The sequence below is a fragment of the Rhineura floridana genome, chromosome 20, assembly GCF_030035675.1.
Source record: "Rhineura floridana isolate rRhiFlo1 chromosome 20, rRhiFlo1.hap2, whole genome shotgun sequence".
Lineage (NCBI taxonomy): Eukaryota > Metazoa > Chordata > Lepidosauria > Squamata > Rhineuridae > Rhineura > Rhineura floridana.
Window position 1 is genome coordinate 20,471,999 of NC_084499.1, and position 19,716 is coordinate 20,491,714.

The 19,716-nt window shown below is 47.8% G+C and overlaps 1 protein-coding gene across 2 annotated transcripts in view; it reads right to left on the bottom strand.

The window, feature by feature from the left end:
- The window catches only part of SARDH (sarcosine dehydrogenase), a 44,994-nt gene that overhangs the window by 7,124 nt on the left and 18,154 nt on the right, over positions 1-19,716 (bottom strand). For both annotated transcript variants that reach the window (XM_061604148.1, XM_061604149.1), the window contains exons 9-17: positions 19,118-19,204; positions 17,614-17,704; positions 12,977-13,118; positions 12,054-12,137; positions 10,647-10,760; positions 8,573-8,711; positions 6,747-6,860; positions 5,003-5,150; positions 1,838-1,931 (exon numbers count right to left, since the gene is read on the bottom strand). In XM_061604148.1, coding sequence (XP_061460132.1) covers positions 1,838-1,931; positions 5,003-5,150; positions 6,747-6,860; positions 8,573-8,711; positions 10,647-10,760; positions 12,054-12,137; positions 12,977-13,118; positions 17,614-17,704; positions 19,118-19,204 — 1,013 coding nt within the window. The remainder of the gene's footprint in view (positions 1-1,837; positions 1,932-5,002; positions 5,151-6,746; positions 6,861-8,572; positions 8,712-10,646; positions 10,761-12,053; positions 12,138-12,976; positions 13,119-17,613; positions 17,705-19,117; positions 19,205-19,716) is intronic.

Genomic DNA, 19,716 nt, shown 5'->3' on the forward strand with positions numbered 1-19,716 from the left:
CTGCTGTTCAGGCAGGCGCCTGGCCTGCTTCCTTGTCAGGTGAGATCCACTTTCAATGCACCAATGCGGCGGCTGGCTTCCAAGGAAGTGAGCCTTACCCTCCAGAGAATGTGTCTTATCAATGGCTTCTGGTCACATGGGCTGTGTTTTTCCTCCACTGTCAGAGGTGGCACACTTCTGAAGGCCAGATGCCGGAAGCCACAGGAGGGGAGAGCCCTACTGGGCTCAGGCCCCCACTTAGGGGCTTCCCATCGGGGCAGCTGGTGGGCCACTGGGAGAACAGGAGGCTGGACTAGATGGGCCCCTTTGGCCAGATCCAGCAGCCGGGCTCTCCTTAGATCCTTAAAGTGCTCTTCAGCTTCAAAGCATGTGGCAAAGTGACCGCAGGGTCAAGCCTGCTTTTCTCAGCCTCACCTCTGAAAACAAGAGAGGTTCGATTCCCACCCACCCACCGCAATCTCTGCACTTTTACCCCCTTCCCGATTGGATCGTCAACCTTCAGAAATCCTTTACTGCGCCACTGAGGCTGTGACAGCTCCCAGTGCGCGGCTCTATTGTCAGGGAGCTCAAAATAAACCCTACAGTACCTTTTCTGCTTCCCGCCCCATGGTTACCGAGGGAGTCGCTCTTCGAAGCATGGCATTATACTTTCATCGCTGTTTATTTCAGATGCGCCTTTTGAGAAATAACACAGGAGGGGCGGCAGTTCAACGTGCCCCCTCCCCATTTCTCTTTCTTCAGCCCACTGACTGGCATCTGCTCTCTCACTAGGGTGTCCAGATTTCTTCCCCTCCCGGCCAAGTTTTAACAGCAGGCAGAAATTCAATGGGGTAGCTCTGCCTACTGCAATATAGACATGCACATCCTGACTAAACCACCACCACCTGTCACTATTAAAGGCACAAGCCTCTGTCAAAGGGAAAATACTCACTAGAAGTCCCTGTATGTATTGGGGGGAGGCCTCAAAGCTGGTCTCCTAGCTGTTAGGCTTCTTTAGTACTAGTGATGCAAGCCTGAAGACAAACCACTTAGCTAAGCTATGGAACTCCTCCCACAAGAGGTAGTGGTGCCCAACAGGATGGTTGTAAAAGAGGATTTGTGGAGGACAAGGTAACAAACGGCTACTAACCCTGATGATTATATATATATGAGCCCACCCAGACCCTTAGATCTTCTTCTGAGGCCCTTCTCCAGGTTCCCCCTTCGAGGGAGGTTCGGAGGGTGCTGACAAAGGGAGAGGGCCTTTTCAGTCGTGGCTCCCCATCTGTGGAATGTGCTCCCCAGTGAGGTCCACCTGGCACCTTCACTGACATCTTTTCAGCACCAGCTAATGACTTTTCCCAGGCATTTGACAGACTGAGATGGCACTGTTTTGGTTTTAGTGTGCTGCCCAAATTTTCTGGCTGCAGGTGGGTGGGTGGGTCTTTTATTGTTTTGTTTCAATGGTGGGATATATTTATTTTTGTGTTTAACAAGGTTAAGTTGCTTGGAGGCCTTTGGGTAACAAGCAACTGACAAATCTTAATCATTATCATGAGATGATGTTGTTTGTATTAGGGTTCTGCCAAAGCTTTACGTGGCTTTTATGGTATGGTTATGGTGTGGTATGGTTTTTATGGCATGGTATAGTTCCTTTTGTTTTTAACAATGTTGTGAGCTGCTTGGAGACCTTTGGGTAACAAGCAAAACTGGACTATGGCAAGTTCTATTTGTTGGTGTATTTGCTAAAGAATCTGACTGTTGTTGTTTTAATTGTTTGCTATTTGTTCAACAAATCTTTTGAAAACGAAAAAATCAAATCAGATTGTCACATACATAGAGGTGCCAAGAACCTTACCATGCAACCCGCAGCCTTCACCAGCTTGTGCAACGAGAAGGGAAACGCTTCGTTGCTGAGATCTGTCTCCAGCACTTCCTGCAAGACGGTGCGGCTGTGAGGAAGGAGAACAACCCTGGTGATGAGGAGGGTGGCAACCAACACTCCAGGGATGACCCACACTCACATGAGAGCCAGGGTTGTGAAGTGGCTAGGGTGTCAGACTGGGACCTTGGGAGGCCAGGGTTCAAATTCTCACTCCACCATGAAGCTCACTGGGTAACCTTGGGCCAGTGGCGGCTGGTAGATCCAGGTCAGTGGGGCAGCGGAATCTTCTCCAGGTTTTAGTAGGCTGAAGTTTCAAGGAGCTGTCTCTAACTCTGCATGTAGCTTACCTGGACACAAGCTGTTAAAACCAGTTGTTGACTCCCTCCGTTATAGCTAAGGGCAAGACCTTTGAAGCTTCAGGAGATAAGCCAAAAGGAGTCTGTGCTTTGGATTCATACTGAAATGCCACGCCTATCTGAGGCTTTGACTTATAGGAGTCCCCTATCCAAAAGTCTGTAGCGGCAAAAGAGTTTTAGTGCAAATTTCTCGTAATCTATCTTCTGTATGCAATTTTGCCCAATAGACACATTTTTGCCAACCAAACTTTCCTTAATATAATGCATTTCTGCATGTGCTTTTCAGGAATCCATGCATTTTTAGGGACATTTTACCCCAGCAAGTACCTTCCTGTACATATTACAAGGCTGGAGGGAAAGAGCCCCATCCAATTATCTGCTCACTTTCACCTCTGGCCCCACCCACCATTAGCATGTGGCCCCCCAAACGTTTCCCTTGAGGGAATGCGGCCCTTGGGCTGGAAAGGTTTTTAACTACCCCAAAAATCACAGAATGCAGCTCTAGAGGTTGGGAGGAGTTTTTTTCCCTTGCCGACATGGAAAATCTTAGGTCTCTGGTAACAAGGACTCATTTGCTTTAAACATGTCAGAAAAGATTTTGTGGGTTTCCCCCCCTCCTGCCCTGAATAAGCCAGCACAGAAGACTGACAGGAGCCAGAGATTATCTTTAGAGGCCAGGGACATTTTCTTGCCTATTGAGCATAGGATCTCTCCACATGTCACAGACGTCGACGCATCAAGGCTGAGATGCAGTGACTGTTCTCTTAGGAGCAGCCTCGAGCCGGGAAAGAATGCCATTAACAGGGCCACAGGCAGCATTATGAAAATGAAGGACGCCAAGCAAGGATAATGAGTGGAAATCCTCTTAAAGTGCAAAGCTGCGCCTGCCCTCAAAATTGCACAGGCAGAATGGGGCATTCATAAGTGCCCATCAGGAGGAAAAGAAAAGCTTTGGAGACGTGACATCCCATCACACTGGACGTGCCCTCTGCTGAGACATCTCTAAGCCTATTTGGGAAAAAGCTACCGCCTGGAGGTAGACCATCTTTTTGCACATGGAAGGTCCCAGGTTCAATCTCTGGCATCTCCAGGTAGGGCTAAGAGAGACATGCCTGAAACCCTGGAGAGCCCCTGTCAGTCAGCGTGGGCAATACTGAGCTAGGTGGACCAATGCGTGGGGGGGGGGGAAGGTAGAGAAATTCAATTCAGTTTGCATTTAAAGCTGAACGTATCAACTTTGCAATTTCCAAAACGGTACGAGAGCTGAAACACAGCCATCCTTCAAAAGGCACACTTATCCGAATTTTGCAATGCAGTTCTCCAGCCAAACAATATTTGTGTGTCCGAGTCGAAAACTGTACACCAAAATGTGTTTATTAGGAGAAATGCATACTAAAATGCTGAAGAAGTCTCACGAGGATTTAAACAAACAAGCAAACGGCTGCAGAAATGTGGAGCACTGAATTTAAGTTTGAAACGATGCGAAACAGAGGGAAGCGAAATGATCATTCTGTCCCTAGCCCAGCCTTTCCCAACCAGTGTGCCTCCAGATGTTGTTGGACCACAACTCCCATCAGCCTCAGCCAGCACTGCCAGTGGGAGGCTGATGGGAGTTGTGGTCCAACAATGTCTGGAGGCACACTGGTTGGGAAAGGCTGCGCCTAGCCAATGGTCTGGGCTCAGTAGAAGGCGGGGGGAAGGACCATAGCTCAGTGGTAACGCCTTCGACATGCTCAGTACATAGGAAGTTGCCTTATACTGAGTCAAACCCTGGTCCATCCAGTTCAGCATTGTCTACACTGACTGGCAGCGGCTGTGCAGGATTGCAGACAGAATTCTCTCCTAGTCCTACCTGGAGATGCCACCGGGGCTTGAACCTGTGACCCTCTGCATCTAAGGCAGGTACTCTACCCCCGAGCTACGGACCTTTCCTGTCAGCCCATGCAGCTGTTGATTACAATAGTTCATACTCAGTGTGCAAAACTAGGCAGCTGACCGGAAAAATCAATATGCTTCTGAGGAATATGGACTCCAAAACACAGCGTGAGTGCGTGGATGTACCGGGAAGGGGAAGGAGGGAGATCACCACCCTACTTTCCCCCCCACATGGCACCTCTGCAGCTGCCACCGTTCTGTGGTGATGGGCTGAAAGTACCCATCTATCCCCCAACCAAAGATCTACAAAGGCCTCTTGATCAGTTTCTCCAAACTGGCTGAAATCCTTTTAACTTCACTAGGAACTGCACGTGCACAGGAAACGGAGGGCTTTTTAGGTGAAAGGGCCAGTTCTCGAGAGCGTCTCAGAATCCAGAGCCCTGTGGAATATAGAAAGCTGCCTTACGCTAGTCTGATCACTGGTCCATCTAGCTCAGTACTTCCTACACAGACTGGCAGCAGCTCTCCAGGGTTTCAGGCAGGGGCTCTTTTCGCAGCCCTGTCTGGAGATGCCATTGTGGAATTGAACCCGGGACCTTCGGCGTACAAAGCTTTGCCACTGAGCTTTGCCACTGAGCTACGGCCCTTCCTAAACAGGAACATAGAAAACTGCCTTATATCGAGAGACCTGGGACATCAGTACGGTCCGCACTGACTGGCAGGAGCTTTCCAGGGCTTCAGGCAGGGGGCATTCCTAGCCCTACCTGTTGGGGACATGCTGCATGCAAAGCAGAGCTGAGCTACAGGGAGCGTACAATAAGCACCCTCGTTTCTTCAGCCACGGATTAGAAGGGCAGCTGTACTTTTCCTGGTTCCACCCCAGTCAGTTCCCACGCGGGCCTCTCACCTGGACGGTCCCTGAATGCTGATCATTCCCAGCTGTTCCGACTGGTCAATCAACCGGCACTGGAACCTCTTGTCCTGCAGAACCGTAGTGATGTGAGTCCAGTTGTGCTGTGCCACAGCACCCCCAATAGCGAGGTAGTAGCCGTCCCCTAGAAAAAGGGATACCAGAAAGCCGTTAGGCTGCCACGTTCCATAGCATGTGAATTCACACAAACTGATTTGGGGATTCCATCCCTAAATAAAATTAAATAAAACAATACGGATTTACCCAAGTCCAGATAGGGTTTTCCGTGGCCCCGAGAAACTTAAATGAGCCTCCATATAGCAGGGCAGTACACCTCTGAATCAGGGTAAAAAACAGCCGTCCAGGCCTCTCCATCCGCTAATTTTTCCTCCCCAGCCCTCAATTTTTTTAATTTGCTTTTTATTATTGCTAAACAAGGGCTGCAGAAAAGGGCACTGGTCCCCCTGCCCCCCCCCCCCGCTGAGCCAGTAGAAGCAATTATGCCTGATGGAAACTCAATAAGCACCCGGACGGATTGCAAAGAGCCTCAAAGAGAGCGCACTAATTAGGTTACACTGGTTGATGGATCGTGACTGGGGTGGGGAGAGGACGTGACCAGCTAGGTGTCTAGTCAGAGGTAATGGAATCACTGTACACACCAGCCAACAGCAATACATTCTCCCGTCCAAAAATGAAAAGAGTCTGTCATCAAGGTCCTGTCCATTCTCATTTTTGCTAGACTGATAATGATCTCATTTGGGTCCCATGCCAGGTAGCACAGTCCTGCCAGGTAGGAGAGGCTAAGGAAACCACCAGTGACATCGGTGAGGGTGGAGGGGAGGTTCGCCAAGCCGCCTCTAAGTGGGGGATTCTAAGTGCCATCAAGACAAAGGCCTCATCTTCATCATACAGTTAAAGCAGTATTATTCAACTTTCAACAGTCATAGCTTCTCCAAAAGAATCCTGGGAACTGTAGTCTGTCAAGGGCGCTGAGAGTTGTTATTCCCCCTCATAGAGCTATAGTTTACTGGGAAGAGGGACTGATGGTTAAACAACTCTGGGAATTGTTCATGTTCCAAATGTTTCAAGAGAAGCCAGCCAGCTCCTGCCCATACCAAGAGTTCCCATCTACTCCAAAGGAGCACTAAGAGAACCCGCCATCTTATTGGCTGAAAATGATCAAGGGATTGGGCACTTTATTTATAATAATAATAAAATAATACATTTTTATTTTTGAGTCACCTATCTGGCCGAATTAACGGCCACTCTAGGTGACGTACATTGACATAATATAATAAAATACAATATAAAACCAGTACAAACCACACTCAATAATCAACTAGTCACCCCTCTTACATTAATCAATAGCATTAAAAACTAACCCACCCCAGAGAACCCATAGGCCTGCCTGAATAGCCAGGTTCTCAAGGCCCGGCAGAAACCTATTAGGGAGGGGGCATGGCGAAGATCGAAAGGAAGGGAGTTCCAGAGGGTGGGGGCCACAATCGAAAATGCCCTCTCTCTGGTCCGCACCAGTCTCGCTGTTTTAACTGGTGGGACCGAGAGAAGGTCTTGTGAGGCTGATCTTGTCAGGCGGCATAATTGGTGATGCTGGAGGCGCTCCTTCAGATAAACTGGGCCGAAATCGTATAGGGCTTTAAAGGTCAACACCAGCACCTTGAATTGGGCCCGGTAAACAACTGGTAACCAGTGCAGATCTACTAACAATTTGTATTTTTACCCTCAAATGCAGGAGCCAGTGTACAGTCCTGGGTGCCGGGGTCAATCGGACTGACCGTCAGATCGCTTTCAACTCCCCCGCGCTTATTCAGCATGCAAGTGTAGACAGTTGTCCCTGGAAGCAGAAGGCCCAGATTGATCAAATGAAGGGGGGGGGAGAGGGAGACAGAGAGATGCCATTAAGGGTCCTCTGAATTGTTCCCGTAACTAATCAGTCTCCTTGTAGCCAAGATAAGAATTAGCTGAAACAATGTCGGAGCTTAAAAACAGGAAGGAAAAGCAAGCATAACAGGGACTTGAGGAAGTAGAATGCATGCACATCTCTCACATGCATGTGCATGGGCGCACCCATGGTTGTGTCCTGGTGGGGGCACATTTCCAGTACATTGGTGGTTCTTGAGGGTCCTGCAACTTCCTCCTGAAATCAGCTACCTGTTTTAAATTGTGTGCGAATTGGAGGAGAATTGCCCCCCCCCCAGGGGAGTAAAAGGACAGGACAGGAATGGAAATGAATAAATTATATGTGCTGGGTTTTTTCTGGAGGGGTGTGAGATCTGCGAGGAGTCCATCTTTTTAGCATGACAGTGCCTGTGCTTTGGAACTCACTCCCTGTTAACAAACTCATCATATTATTAGAGATACCTGTTAAAACCTTTGGGGAAAAAATGAGGTAGTATATCTGGATATATATACTTGTGGGGTTTTTTTAATGGCTGATTTTAGTTGTTACTAATAGTCAATTTTATAATTTAAAGTGTTACATTTACATTAAAATAAATTACTCAGATTGTACTGTCGACAATTGTTTTATGTTCACAGCTTAGGGATTTTCTTTCTTTTTAATTAAGGGATTTATACTATTTTTTAAAGAAATAAAACCAGTAAAAAGGTTGAGAAAAGCTCAGAACAATCCTACATCAAAGCTCAAATAATGCGGGTGAAGAAGAATAGATGGACAGACCATAAGAAAAAAACCCAAGCCCTCCAAAAACCCCTTCCAAAAACAGCAGATAAAAGGAGCTCTCAAAAGGAGGCCTTTCCATAAGGACATAAATAGAGCCTGCTGGATCAGGCCAAAGGGGGCGGCCATCTAGTCCAGCCTCCTGTTCTCAGAGCGGCCAACCAGATGTCCCAAAGGGAAGCACAAATGCAGGACCTGAGTGCAAGAGCACTCTCTCCTCCTGCGGTTTCCAGCAACTGGCATTCAGAAGCAAACTGGGGCTCAACTTGGGCTCAGGCTGCAGGAAGCCAGATTTCGATGGACATCAGGAAAAACTTCCTAACTGTTAGAGCCATATGACAATGGAACCAATGACCTAGAGAGGTAGTGGGCTCTCCGACAATGGAGGCGTTCAAGAGGCAGCTGGACAGCCATCTGTTGGGAATGCTTTGATTTGGATTCCTGCATTGAGCAGGGGGCTGGACTTGATGGCCTTATAGGCCCCTTCCAATGCTACCATTCTATGATTCTATGACTACGGTGGCGGAGTAGAGCCATCATGGCTGGTAGCCAATGACAGCCTCATCCTCCACGAATTTGTCTAATCCCCTTTTCAAGCCATCCGAGTAAAATGAACAGTGCCCGAGAGCCAAATCAAAACAGATTGCAGCTCTCAAAGAGAGGCCTGCGTCCTCTAGGGAGCTTGATCCTCCTCTCGGGCAAAGAGGCCTTTGTTTTACAGCAACCTCCCCAGCTGGAATGACAGGAGCCCTGGCTAAACATATCATTTTCTGGGAGGGAATTCTGTGCCTGATTCAACAGAGAGCATCGACAAAATTGGCAGCGCTGGCACAATGTTGCTGAAAATAAGCGGGTTGAAAGGGTACCTGGAGGCTTGCTAACATCAGCCGTAAACAGCCAGTCAGCCGCCTTCTTGGCCTCGGGGCCGACAAGGTAGAATTTGCCAAAGTAAGACATGTCAAACATGGCAAGGGCATTTCGACAGGTTAAGCATTCCTTCCTGATCTATAATAAAAAAGAATGTTAGGGGGGAAATTCAACGCAGAGACGCACAAGGTGAAGGTTGCACAGGGCAGGCCTTCTCTGGGTCACATGGGAAAAGAGAATCAAGGTGACTTTTTAAAGAGTCTGTGAGGAGAAAGCAGAAGTGAGGGTGAAGATCTGTGATTCATGCTGGAGCTTTCTATACCTGAAAAAAGAAGACAACAGACATTGCTTGGAAAAAGTTTTAAAAAGTCACCCCCACCGTGACTTCTCGGCGACAATGTCTTCTCGACAACACTTGACATCCTACTTGACATCCATAACTCCGAGCACAGCAATATCTTGTCAGACTTGTCTGTTCCCCATCTCTCGGAACTGAATCACATTTGATTGCATGTCTGAACAGTAAATAGGCCTCCTTTTCAATACATACAGACAGAGGAAGTGACCTTATGCCAAGCCAAACCCCACCACCCCAAAAGGTGCCTCTCCAGCAATTAGGCTTTTAAAAGCCTCCATTGGCCCCAGTGGAGGCTTTTTCAAAAATCTAATGCCTATGCAGAAGGCTGGAAATGTCCCATGCTTGAAACCTGGAAGAGCCAGTATAGACAATACTGAGCCAGATGGACCAATGGTTCTGACTCAATATATGGCAGTTTCCTATTTAAATTATCCCTTTGTTTAGAACCATGAGGACTGGATTCTTATTTTATTTTGGAAAAGGGCTGTAGCTCAATGGTAGAGCATCTGCTTGGCATGCAAGAGGTCCCAGGTTCAGTCCTTGGTATCTCCAGGAAAAGGTGGGAAAATACTCCTGCTAGGAACCCTGGAGTGCTGCTACCAGTCAGTGTAGCCAATATTGAGCAAGGGTGGAATGAAGCTCTGACTCAAAATAAGGCAGCTGCCTCTGTTCCTAAAATCTCTTCTCAGAGCTCACACTTTGCAAGCAGGAGGTTCCTCGTTCAGTCTCCAGCTTCTCTGCTTAAAGAATCTCAGGTCCCAGATGGTGGGAAAGGCACTTGTCTCGAAACAGGTCAGCTCCATAGGCTGCCATGATGACAACAGTCCTGGGTGCAAAACAGAGGCCCATTTCCAAAAGTGACATTGACCTGTTTCTGAGTCCATAAACTCAGTGAAAACAATAACTTTAGTAGGATGGATTAATCTGTCAATTGCAGTTTCTCTTCTCAGTCTTAAATTCAGCTTGCCATATTTCTGCATCAACCTACATCACCCCCCCCACAAAAATGTACATAGCCATTCTTACACTTTTTTGTGCACATCTAACATCTTTTTTGCACATTTTGGACACCATTTCTCCTGACACAGTGCATTTGCGTATGGTTTTCCCAATGCACACTTTTTTGTATAGGCTTTCCCTTAACACGGACGTGCTTTGGCTGAAAATGGCATAGCAAAATGCAGACAAGTGTGCATTTCAAAGGTTCGCTGCATTTCAGGTGGCGAACTGGTTCAGGGCGTGTGAATTTGATTTGTTTGCATTAAAAGGTGCAGTAAATGAATTTTTCCCCATTCCAAGCAGAAAGCACATCTCATTGGACAGGCAGGTCCCAAAATCACATTCACAAATGATTCCCTTCACCCACCAGAAAGAAAGTAGCACTTCAGGAAAGAAGGCTCTTCTAGGCCTCACCCCAGTGTACTAGTTTTCTATCTTCAAGGAGGTTTTTGATGGCACAATGGTTTCTAAAATGTGATTTACCTTGCCTGCAGCCTTAGTGGTACAGCCCATTCTTCCCTCTCAGGACTGTACCATCTGATTCTACCACAGCTATAGATCCACCAGCAACCTGGTTTATAAAGCATTTATTCATCTGAATTCGTCTCTCTACATGCTTTTGGCCTGCCTTTTCAACTCAACTGGGCTCCCTCCGTCAGTTATGAAGATCCCTTTAGAAAACTCTGTTGGCAAAAACATCCCCCAATTGTACTCACAATGTTGTGATGAGGTGGGAAGTCAAATGTGTATTCATCCGACAGCAATCGCTTATAGGCATAGTCTTCATGGGGGGGTTGGCCATATGCACCATAATAATCATAATCCAAAACCTGTGAAGAAAATAACAGCGGTGGAGGCAAGTAGCAGAACTCATCTTTCTGGGAATTCTGCCCTTACTGGGTTGGAGTCGAGGCACAAAGGAAGCTGCCTCCTACCAAGTCAGACCACTGGTCTACCTAGCTCAGTATTGTCTACACTGACTGGCAGCTGCTCCTCAGGGTATTGAACAGGGGACTGTCCTAGCCCTGCCTGGAGCCACTGGGGATTGAGGCCGTGACCTTCTGCATACAAAGTATATGCCCTTCCACTGAGCTAGGACACTTTGCCTAAAAATAACGCAAGATTCTAGTCCTCATGGTTCTGAATCAACAGCAGAATTAAATAGGAACAGAGGAAGCTGCCTTTTCCTGAGTCAGACCACTGGTCTACTTAGCTCAGTATTGTCTACACTGACTGGCAGCAGCTCTCCAAGATGTCAAGCAGGGGACATCCCCAGTGCTAACTGGAGGTGCTAGAAATTGAACCTGGAACCTTCTGCAAAGCACACGTTGTACCAGTGAGCTACCGGCCCTTCCTCACTTGACAACTGCCAGAGAATTCTACATAGTGAGGAGAATTCTGGAGCACGCTCTTGGCCACATTGTGTGCCGACCACAGCCCCCTTGTCTGTTGGGAGCCCTGAGTCTGGCTAAGAACACTGCTTGCAAGTTTGCCATTATCAATCTCCTCCCTAGGAAGAAAGCCCCGGATTTCCTGAAAATCACAGTTGTAGCTCAGATCCAGATTAATTTCCACAAGGGGACTAAATCGTCTGCTGGGTTGTTTTTTTCAGTCCATGCTGTTGGATTAAAGTTTTGTCACGGAATGGCTAAATCTGAGGAAGGATTTTAAGGAAGGAGGGTGGGAGCATCATGCAGGTGTTCTGGGGGAGGGAAGTCTAGACCAAATGGTAGCGAAGAAAGAGGACCATTAGAAAACTTTTGTGTAGCTCAGAGTGCAGTGAGCGGTTGGAACAAAGGTCACGGGCAGAGGCATCATGGGGGAATAAGGGAAATAAGAGTGGCTGCATGCACATCTATTTAAAGCACATTCCCTTCCCCAAAGAATCCCGAGAACTGTAGCGTGTTAAGGGTCCTGAGAATTGTAGCTCTGTGAGGGGTAAACCATGGTTCCTGGGATTTGGTGTGGGTGGGCATGCTTGCACACACTTTAAATGTATGGCACTGACGCAGCCAGTGGGGAGAGATATCTAACTATAATCTGCCTTATCTCCTCCCCCTGCCCAAACGATGCCTGCTCCAAGGTCATCGTCTGGATGTTATATCCCCAAAGCTGGTACTTACTGGTGCCTCACCCTGAGGATTAAACCAGCCCGGCCGCTCCCAACCATGTCTCTCTTGGAAGACACAACCTTGTTGCAGAAGTTCCTGCGGAGTCAAGAAAGTTTGAGCTTGGAGCAGGAGGGGAGTATAAAGAGAAGAAAACGGTTAAAATGATTGAACCCTGACATTCCTTTGGCAATCTGAGGTTTCCGTTGGAAATCTGAACCATAGTCCAATGGTTTAACCATAGCTACACCAGTGTGGTGTAGCGGTTAGAGTGTTGGACTAGGACCTGGGAGACCAGAGTTCAAATCCAAATTCAGCCATGAAGCACACTGGGTGACCTTGGGCTAGTCATCGCCTCTGAGCCTAACCTACCTCACAGGGTTGTTGTGGGGATTAAATAGGAGGGGGAGAACCATGAATGCCACTTGGAGGAAAAGTGGCATATAAATGCAATAATAAATAAACAAAGAAACAAGCAAACTGTGGAATTCGCCCCCACAAGAGGCAATGTTGGCCACCAACTTGGATGGCTTTAAAAGAGGATTAGACAAATTCATGAAGGATGAGACTATCAGTGGCTACTAGCCACAATGGCTATGTTCTTCCTCCATGGTCAGAGGCAGCATGTTTCTAAATACGAGGTGCTGGAAACCTCAGAAGGGGAGAGTTGCTGCGCGCTCAGGTTTTGCTTGCAGGCTTGCTGCAGGGTCATCTGGCTGGCCACTGAGAGGACAGGAGGCTGGACTAGATGGGCCACTGGCCTGAGCCAGCAGGCAGGCTCTTCTGACTTCTTAACCCTAGAGTCCCCAAAGCACAGCCTATTTCAGGACATGCCCATTTGGGAAGTCCTGTGGCTACCACACCCACATCCCCACATGCCTCTCTGATCAGGACCCCTGTGTCTGCCCAGAGTGCTTCGCAGAAGGTTTGGGTCTGACCTCATAGAGGGGGTCCTTCCTCATATTGCGCCCAGCGAGAGGCTCATCATGTGGGAAGACAACAGAGTAGTTTTTTGCATACGACTCATGACTCCGTTCCCGGATCCAGCAGTTGTTGCGTGTAAGGGAATGGTGAAACCTCCTGAAAGAGAGAGCGAACGCGTCAGAAAGATAGGAAAGTTCAGTCAGAGGTTCCCAGCCTCTCCTTCCCCGTGGACCAGCTGAAAACGGCCGATGGTCCTGGCAGATCACTTCATGATTTCTCAGCCTGCTATTGCCGTTGATATGCACTGCGCCGTATGATTTTTCATTTATAATTTCATTGCTTCTTTCCTTATGTTGCATTCTCTTACAATTTGCATTCCACAGAATTCAAGTTGTAATAAAATCCATGGTGGGAAAGAAAAGAAGCACGAAAAGCCAAATAAAAATCAACATGAATATTGAATGTGGGCATGCCGCAGACCACCTGAACGAAGCTGGTGGGTCACTGGTGATCCACGGAGCACAGTTTGGGAACCCCTGGTCAAAGTGTTATCTTCAGGGATTTTCCAGCTCAAGAAACACGTACGTTTCCATTTGCATCTATCCAACTCAGTTTTACTCAGAGCAGACCTATTCAAATTAATGGACATGACTAACTTAAATTCCTTCATTTCAATGGGTCTGCTCTGAGTAGAGCTGCTGCTGGATACCACTCTCAGTGTCTTTGCCAACCCCGTGGGTTTCAGACTCAGACTTACCAGCGTGTTTTTCGCTGTTATGTTTAATGTGGAAAATCAGCTTTGAGCATTTCATAGATCAGCTTACAGGTTATACAGCACCCTGCATCTCTATACACAAGCATAATTAAGCATGACTACTCAGGCTAAGAGTTTGTCACAGCAATTAGACATGCCTCCTGACACTCTTTAAGGAGGGTTGGGGCATGCTTTCTATTTGCATGGGGAAGGCTTCTCTGAATGGGGCGGTGTGAGCAAGCAGGCACTGCTACGGACAAGTTGAAAAGCTGCTGCCAACTGTAAGTGCCTGTGCATCTGCCTGAACGTCCTTGGCAATGGCAGCAGCTCTTCATCCACACCCTCCTCTGACACTGCCACTGGCTGAGCCTCCGGTTCCTCCTCTTTGGGAGAAGGCATGAGTGGCAGGGCAGGACCAGGGCCGGCTCAGTGCCGGACAGCATTTCCTCAGGGGAAGAGTTGCCCCTCCTCTGCAGTCCCACTGGGCCCCTCGCCAGGGTCCCATTCTCCCTCCTCCTCCTCCTCCTGAACACTCCGCCAGGAGTCCTCCACGGAGCCCATGGTATCCGTAGGTCTAAAAACGTCTTGGGTTGGTGCCATGCACAATTTATAACCACCTGCAAAAGTTGAGGCTCAGCAAATTAAGGAGACCATAATTTCCAGGGCACAATTCCAGCTCCCTCGATGAGACCAACGGCGACAGGCATGCTTATCGCCGCACACACTGCTTCCAGCGCTGAGCCCCGCTTCCAGCATAGAAGGCTTGGAACAAAGGGACCTGCTGGCAGGTTTTGACACTGAGGTGCTTCCACGCCTGCTGTTTGAGAACATGTCGCTTCCTTCATTTCGGCACAGCACGCCATTAAAATAAATTATGTTTTGAGTTACAGTGACACCTCGCTCTTCCTCCAGATCTTGTGGGGTAATTGGGGTTTGCTTGCTCCGTACAGGCAGGTGAAGGCAGACAGAAGGGGCTGTAGCTCAGTGGCAGAGTTGGGGTCCCCTCCATCCTCCCTTATTTCTTCCAATTTCTAGCTCTTAAACTAACTGCCTGCCCAGATGCCAGTTTCACTTATATACACAGTTCTAACTCCGACCCCCCCCACTGCTTAACCATAGCTCAGTGGTAGAGCATATTCTGTGCATGCAGTCCTGAGCTAGAGGGACAAGAGTCTGACTCGGTATAAGGCAGCTTCCTGTTTTCCTAGTTAATTCAGCCCCTTTATTTGGAACGATGAGGACTAGAATCTTACTTTGTTTTTACAGGCACGGTCATAGAGCATGCAGAATTACTGTTATTTAAAATATTTCTATCCCGCCCTTCTACTCTACAATAGGGCACTCAGGGTGGCACACAATGAAACCATACATGATAAAATCACAAAAACATTAAACCAGATAAAAATACATAACATAAAATTAAGAAATCTAGGGGAGTTATATTAAAAGGGGACAAAAGAGGTAAAACTAAAGAAAGGGGGAAATTAAATTATTATTATTATTAAATTTTATTTACACCCTGCCTTTCGGCTAAAGGCCCCCAAGGCGGCTTACACAGAGAAATAAACACAGGTATAAAAATGCAATATAAAAATGCAATAAAAGCAATACAATTTACAAGAATTAAATTAAATAACAAATAACATTATAATAACAATTAAAATTAAATAACAAATAACAAAATCAGTTTCAGGCTCAGCCTTCAGTCCCTCCCAAAGGCTCTCCAGAGCAAGATGGTTTTCGGGAGTCTCTGGAATGCCATCAGGGAGGAAGCACAGCGGGCTTCTTGGGGAAGAGTATTCCAGAGCTTGGGGGCCATGCCTGAAAAGGCTCTCTTGCATGCCTCCCAGTCTGACATCTTTCATCCCAGACACGGAGAGTAGACCAGAGGCAGCTGATCTTAAATCACAGGCAGACACATATGGAAGGTGCCAGGTTCAATCCTTGGATCCCCAGGTAGGGTTGTAAGATACTCCTGTCTGAAATCTATGTTCTTATAGACAGATTCATGGAGTGTAAGGCTATCAAAGGATACTATCCATGATGGCTATGCTCTGCCACCATGGTTGGAGGTGGCATGCTTCTGCATACCAGTTGCCAGAAACCACAGGAGGGAAGAGTTGCTCTTGCACTCGGGTCCTGCTTGCACAGGGTTCCAAGAGGCATCTGGCTGGCCACTGTGAGGACAGGATGCTGGACTAGATGGGCCACTGGCCTGATCCAGCAGGCTCTTGTCATGTTCCGAAATCCTGGAGAGCTGCTGCCAGTCAGTATAGACAATACTGAGCTAGATTAATCAGTGCTCTGATGCGGGGGTGGCTGGGTGGAAGAGAACTATGTATGCCAGGTCTGGGGAACCTGTGGCCCTTCTAGATGTTGCTGAACTACAACTCCCATGACCCAAACAAGCATGCCCAATGGCAAGAGATGATGGGAGTTGTAGTTCAGCAACATCTGGAGAGCCACAGATTTCCCATACCTGATGTATGCCACTCTGAGCTCCGTAGAACAGCCTTCACCAAATGCTTTGGACTACAATTCCCAACAGGCCCTGTCAGTTGCAGTCCAAACTCTCGGAGGGCATCAGATTACATCTGTAAGGCCGCCTTCCCTAATTTCTTCATAGCTATACCTCCACTTGGCATCTGACTTATGGTGATCATCACCCTGAAGCAGAATGAAGGCAATGAGATCAATCTGACACAGAAATTAATGATGGCTATTAAGTGCAATTGATTCCGGGCCCCTTCCAAGACAGAAATAGCTGCAGAGGCAGGCCTGCATTTGAAATGAAGCCCACTGGCTGCTAGGAATCCACAGCTGCCGGTAACTGGAGGTGAGAAAAGCCTACACAAAAATCCCTGTTTGCTTGTTTGTGCCATTGCTTTTTAATATGTTTTTAAAGCTTTTTTAAAAATATGTTTTTCAAGATGTTTTGTTTTGATATATTTTCAAGTCTGTTTTCAAGATGTTTTAGAGTGTTTTTAGTGTTTTTGTTTGCCGCCCTGAGCTCCTACTGGGAAGAAGGGAGAGATATAAATTTAATCAATACTACTAACAACTATTTACACATTAAGAACATAAGAAAATAAGTAGAGCCTGCTGGATCAGGCCAGTGGCCCATCTAGTCCAGCATCCTGTTCTCACAGTGGCCAACCAGGTGCCTGGGGGAAGCCCGCAAGCAGGACCCGAGTGCAAGAACACTCTCCCCTCCTGAGGCTTCCGGCAACTGGTTTTTAGAAGCATGCTGCCTCTGACTAGGGTGGCAGAGCACAGCCATCATGGCTAGTAGCCATTGATAGCCCAGTCCTCCATGAATTTGTCTAATCTTCTTTTAAAGCCATCCAAACTGGTGGCCATTACGTTGCCCCAAAGCATAGAATTTTTGGTGTGGTTTACAATAAATAAATTAAGAAAATAGGCAGAAATAAAAGATGAAACTGTAAAACTACATAAATACAAAAATAATCATGTTTTTTGAACCTGGAACCTTCTCCATGCAAGGCAGATCCTCTGCCACTGAGCTATGGCCTGTGGTATGGACATATGGTACATTGCAGGGCTTTAACCTTGGTGTTATGTCTTGTCTGTTGACCATCATAAATTGATGATGAACATGACAATGACAACAACAGGGCACTGTGCTTGTCTCTCAGAACCAGTGTGGTGTAGCGGTCAGAGTGTCGGACTGGGACCTGGGAGACCAGGGTTCAAATCCCCTCTCGGCCCTGAAGCTCACATTGGGCCAGTCACAGTCTCTCAGCCAAACCTACCTCACAGGGTAGTTGTGAGGATCAAATGGGGAGAAGGGGAGAACCTTTTGCTCCTCGGAGGAAAGGTGGGATATAAATGCAACAATAAAAAATGCAATCACAACCAGAGCAGGAAGGTGCTCACCTAATATCATAACCGTACATGTCCTTCTCAGGATGACCATGGATAATCCAGTGGGCCAACTCCTCCCCACAGCCACCTCCAAGCATCATTCCTGAGGACAAAAAGAAGAGGGCGGATTTTTATATGGAAGGACTGTGAGCTCCTCTCTAGTACAGACAACGAATCCCTGTCCAGAGGATGCAATCTGGCTGGTTTCATCTCCTCAAATTATCCTAGATTTTTCTAAAAAAAAAAAAAAAAAAGAATCTTGAGGGAGACAGGAAGGGTAAAGTATTGTGTGTGCTACACAGTTTAATTTTTCTTTTGCACAGGTTGTCTGGGCCACCCTGGAGAAACAGGCAGCTGCACCTGGATCTGGTGTACTCTCTCCAATCCGAACTGGATGAAGGGTGAACGGCAAGGGCTTAGGAAATTTGGACGCTGCCTTACACCAAGACAGACCATTGGTCCATCCAGCTCAGTACCATCTACACTGACTGGCAGTGGCTCTCCAGACTTTCAGACAGCGTACATCCCCAGACCTACCTGGAGATGCCGGGGGTCGAACCTGGGACCTTCTGCATGCAAGGCAAAATGCTCTACACTGGGCAACAGTCCTTCCCTAAGGAGGCGTAATATGGAAGAGGCAGAGGGCACCACTCCATTGACGAGGCAAAGGACAGGCCCAACGAGCCTGCCCAGTGTAGGGGATGGTGCTCTGCTTATTTATTACTGGAGGTCCAAGGTGCCCTGGCTCTGGGGTCAGAGTCCTCCCCTTCAGGGGACTCTGAGCAGAAGATGGCATTGCCCTCAGCACCAGCCCCACATGTACATACTGAAGAAGAGGCCCATGCGCAACATGTGCCCATTGTACATTGCCTCTCCAGCCGGAGGAGACGGTGTTGCCCTGCTATACGGACTCCAGCTCAGAAGTCGTGATGGAACCACAGTCTGTCCTGCTCTACCAGAGTCACAGCAGGATGGGCCTCTTTACATGAAGAGGCGCCTTTCATGCAAAGAGAAGCTAACAGCCCAGACAGCTGCAGCTCGTATTTAAGGCCCAGCCCGAGGATGACTGGTGCTGAAGCAACATCTCAGCCTTGGTCTTATGAAATCTCCAGCCTGAGCCGTGCATAGAGCTGTCCAAGGTACTACTTAGACAGAGCTGCAGGTCTTAATGAAGGCCCAGCCTGAGGATGACTGGTGCTGAAGCAACATTTGAGGTCTGCACTTAGGGATTCTCCAGCCTGAGCCATGCATAGAGCTGTCCAAGGTGCTACTACGACAGAGCTGCAGCTCCTATTTAAAGCTCAGGTAGAAGATGACTAGTGCTGCAGCAACATCTGAGCCTTGCTTTAAGGATCCTCCAGGCTGCTACCTGATGCTTAGCCTCTATAATGTTGCCATTGCTTAAAACATACTGCAACCATGCACACACATGAATCTTTGCTGTGCAAACAAGTTCTTAATGACTGGTATTTTAAAAATTATTATTTAGAAGGGGAAAAATGTTTTTGCTTCTTACCAGCACTATTGAAACCACAACCCAGGAAAAAGCCTCGGACCTCTGGTGCTTCCCCCATGAGAGGCTTGTGGTCAGCAGTAAATGACTCTTTAAAAAAACACACACAGAAGACAAGAATGAAACATAGACCCACCACCATATTCCTTGTTCATGTGCACAAAGGCTGTGACGCTAAACACACATACAAGGAAGAGGGCCCCAGAGGATGCCAGTGAGGCATATTGCCAAGTAACCATTGTACAGTGCAATGCTCATAGATGCTCTTCATGTATCCCTCAGCAGTGTGTGTGGGGGGAAGGACAACTCAGCCTGGTTAATGTGCCTTCGCAAGCCTTTCCCCCCCCCCACAATAGGGGAGAATGTAGCATCCAAAAATACAGCAGGGAAGGAGGACCTTTTCGCCCCTGCAGGCCAGATCCTGACCCTAACCCTATCCCTGTGGATCAGCTTTGACAGGGTGAGCAGGACGACATACCTGTCAATCCCCTGACTTCATGGTGACACCAGACAGACAAGTGGGTGGTCAAATTCCATCACGCAGTGCTTCCGAAGCACCCAACGACGGGCGCTCGGGAATCTCTGCGCCCTGGGCTTTGCTG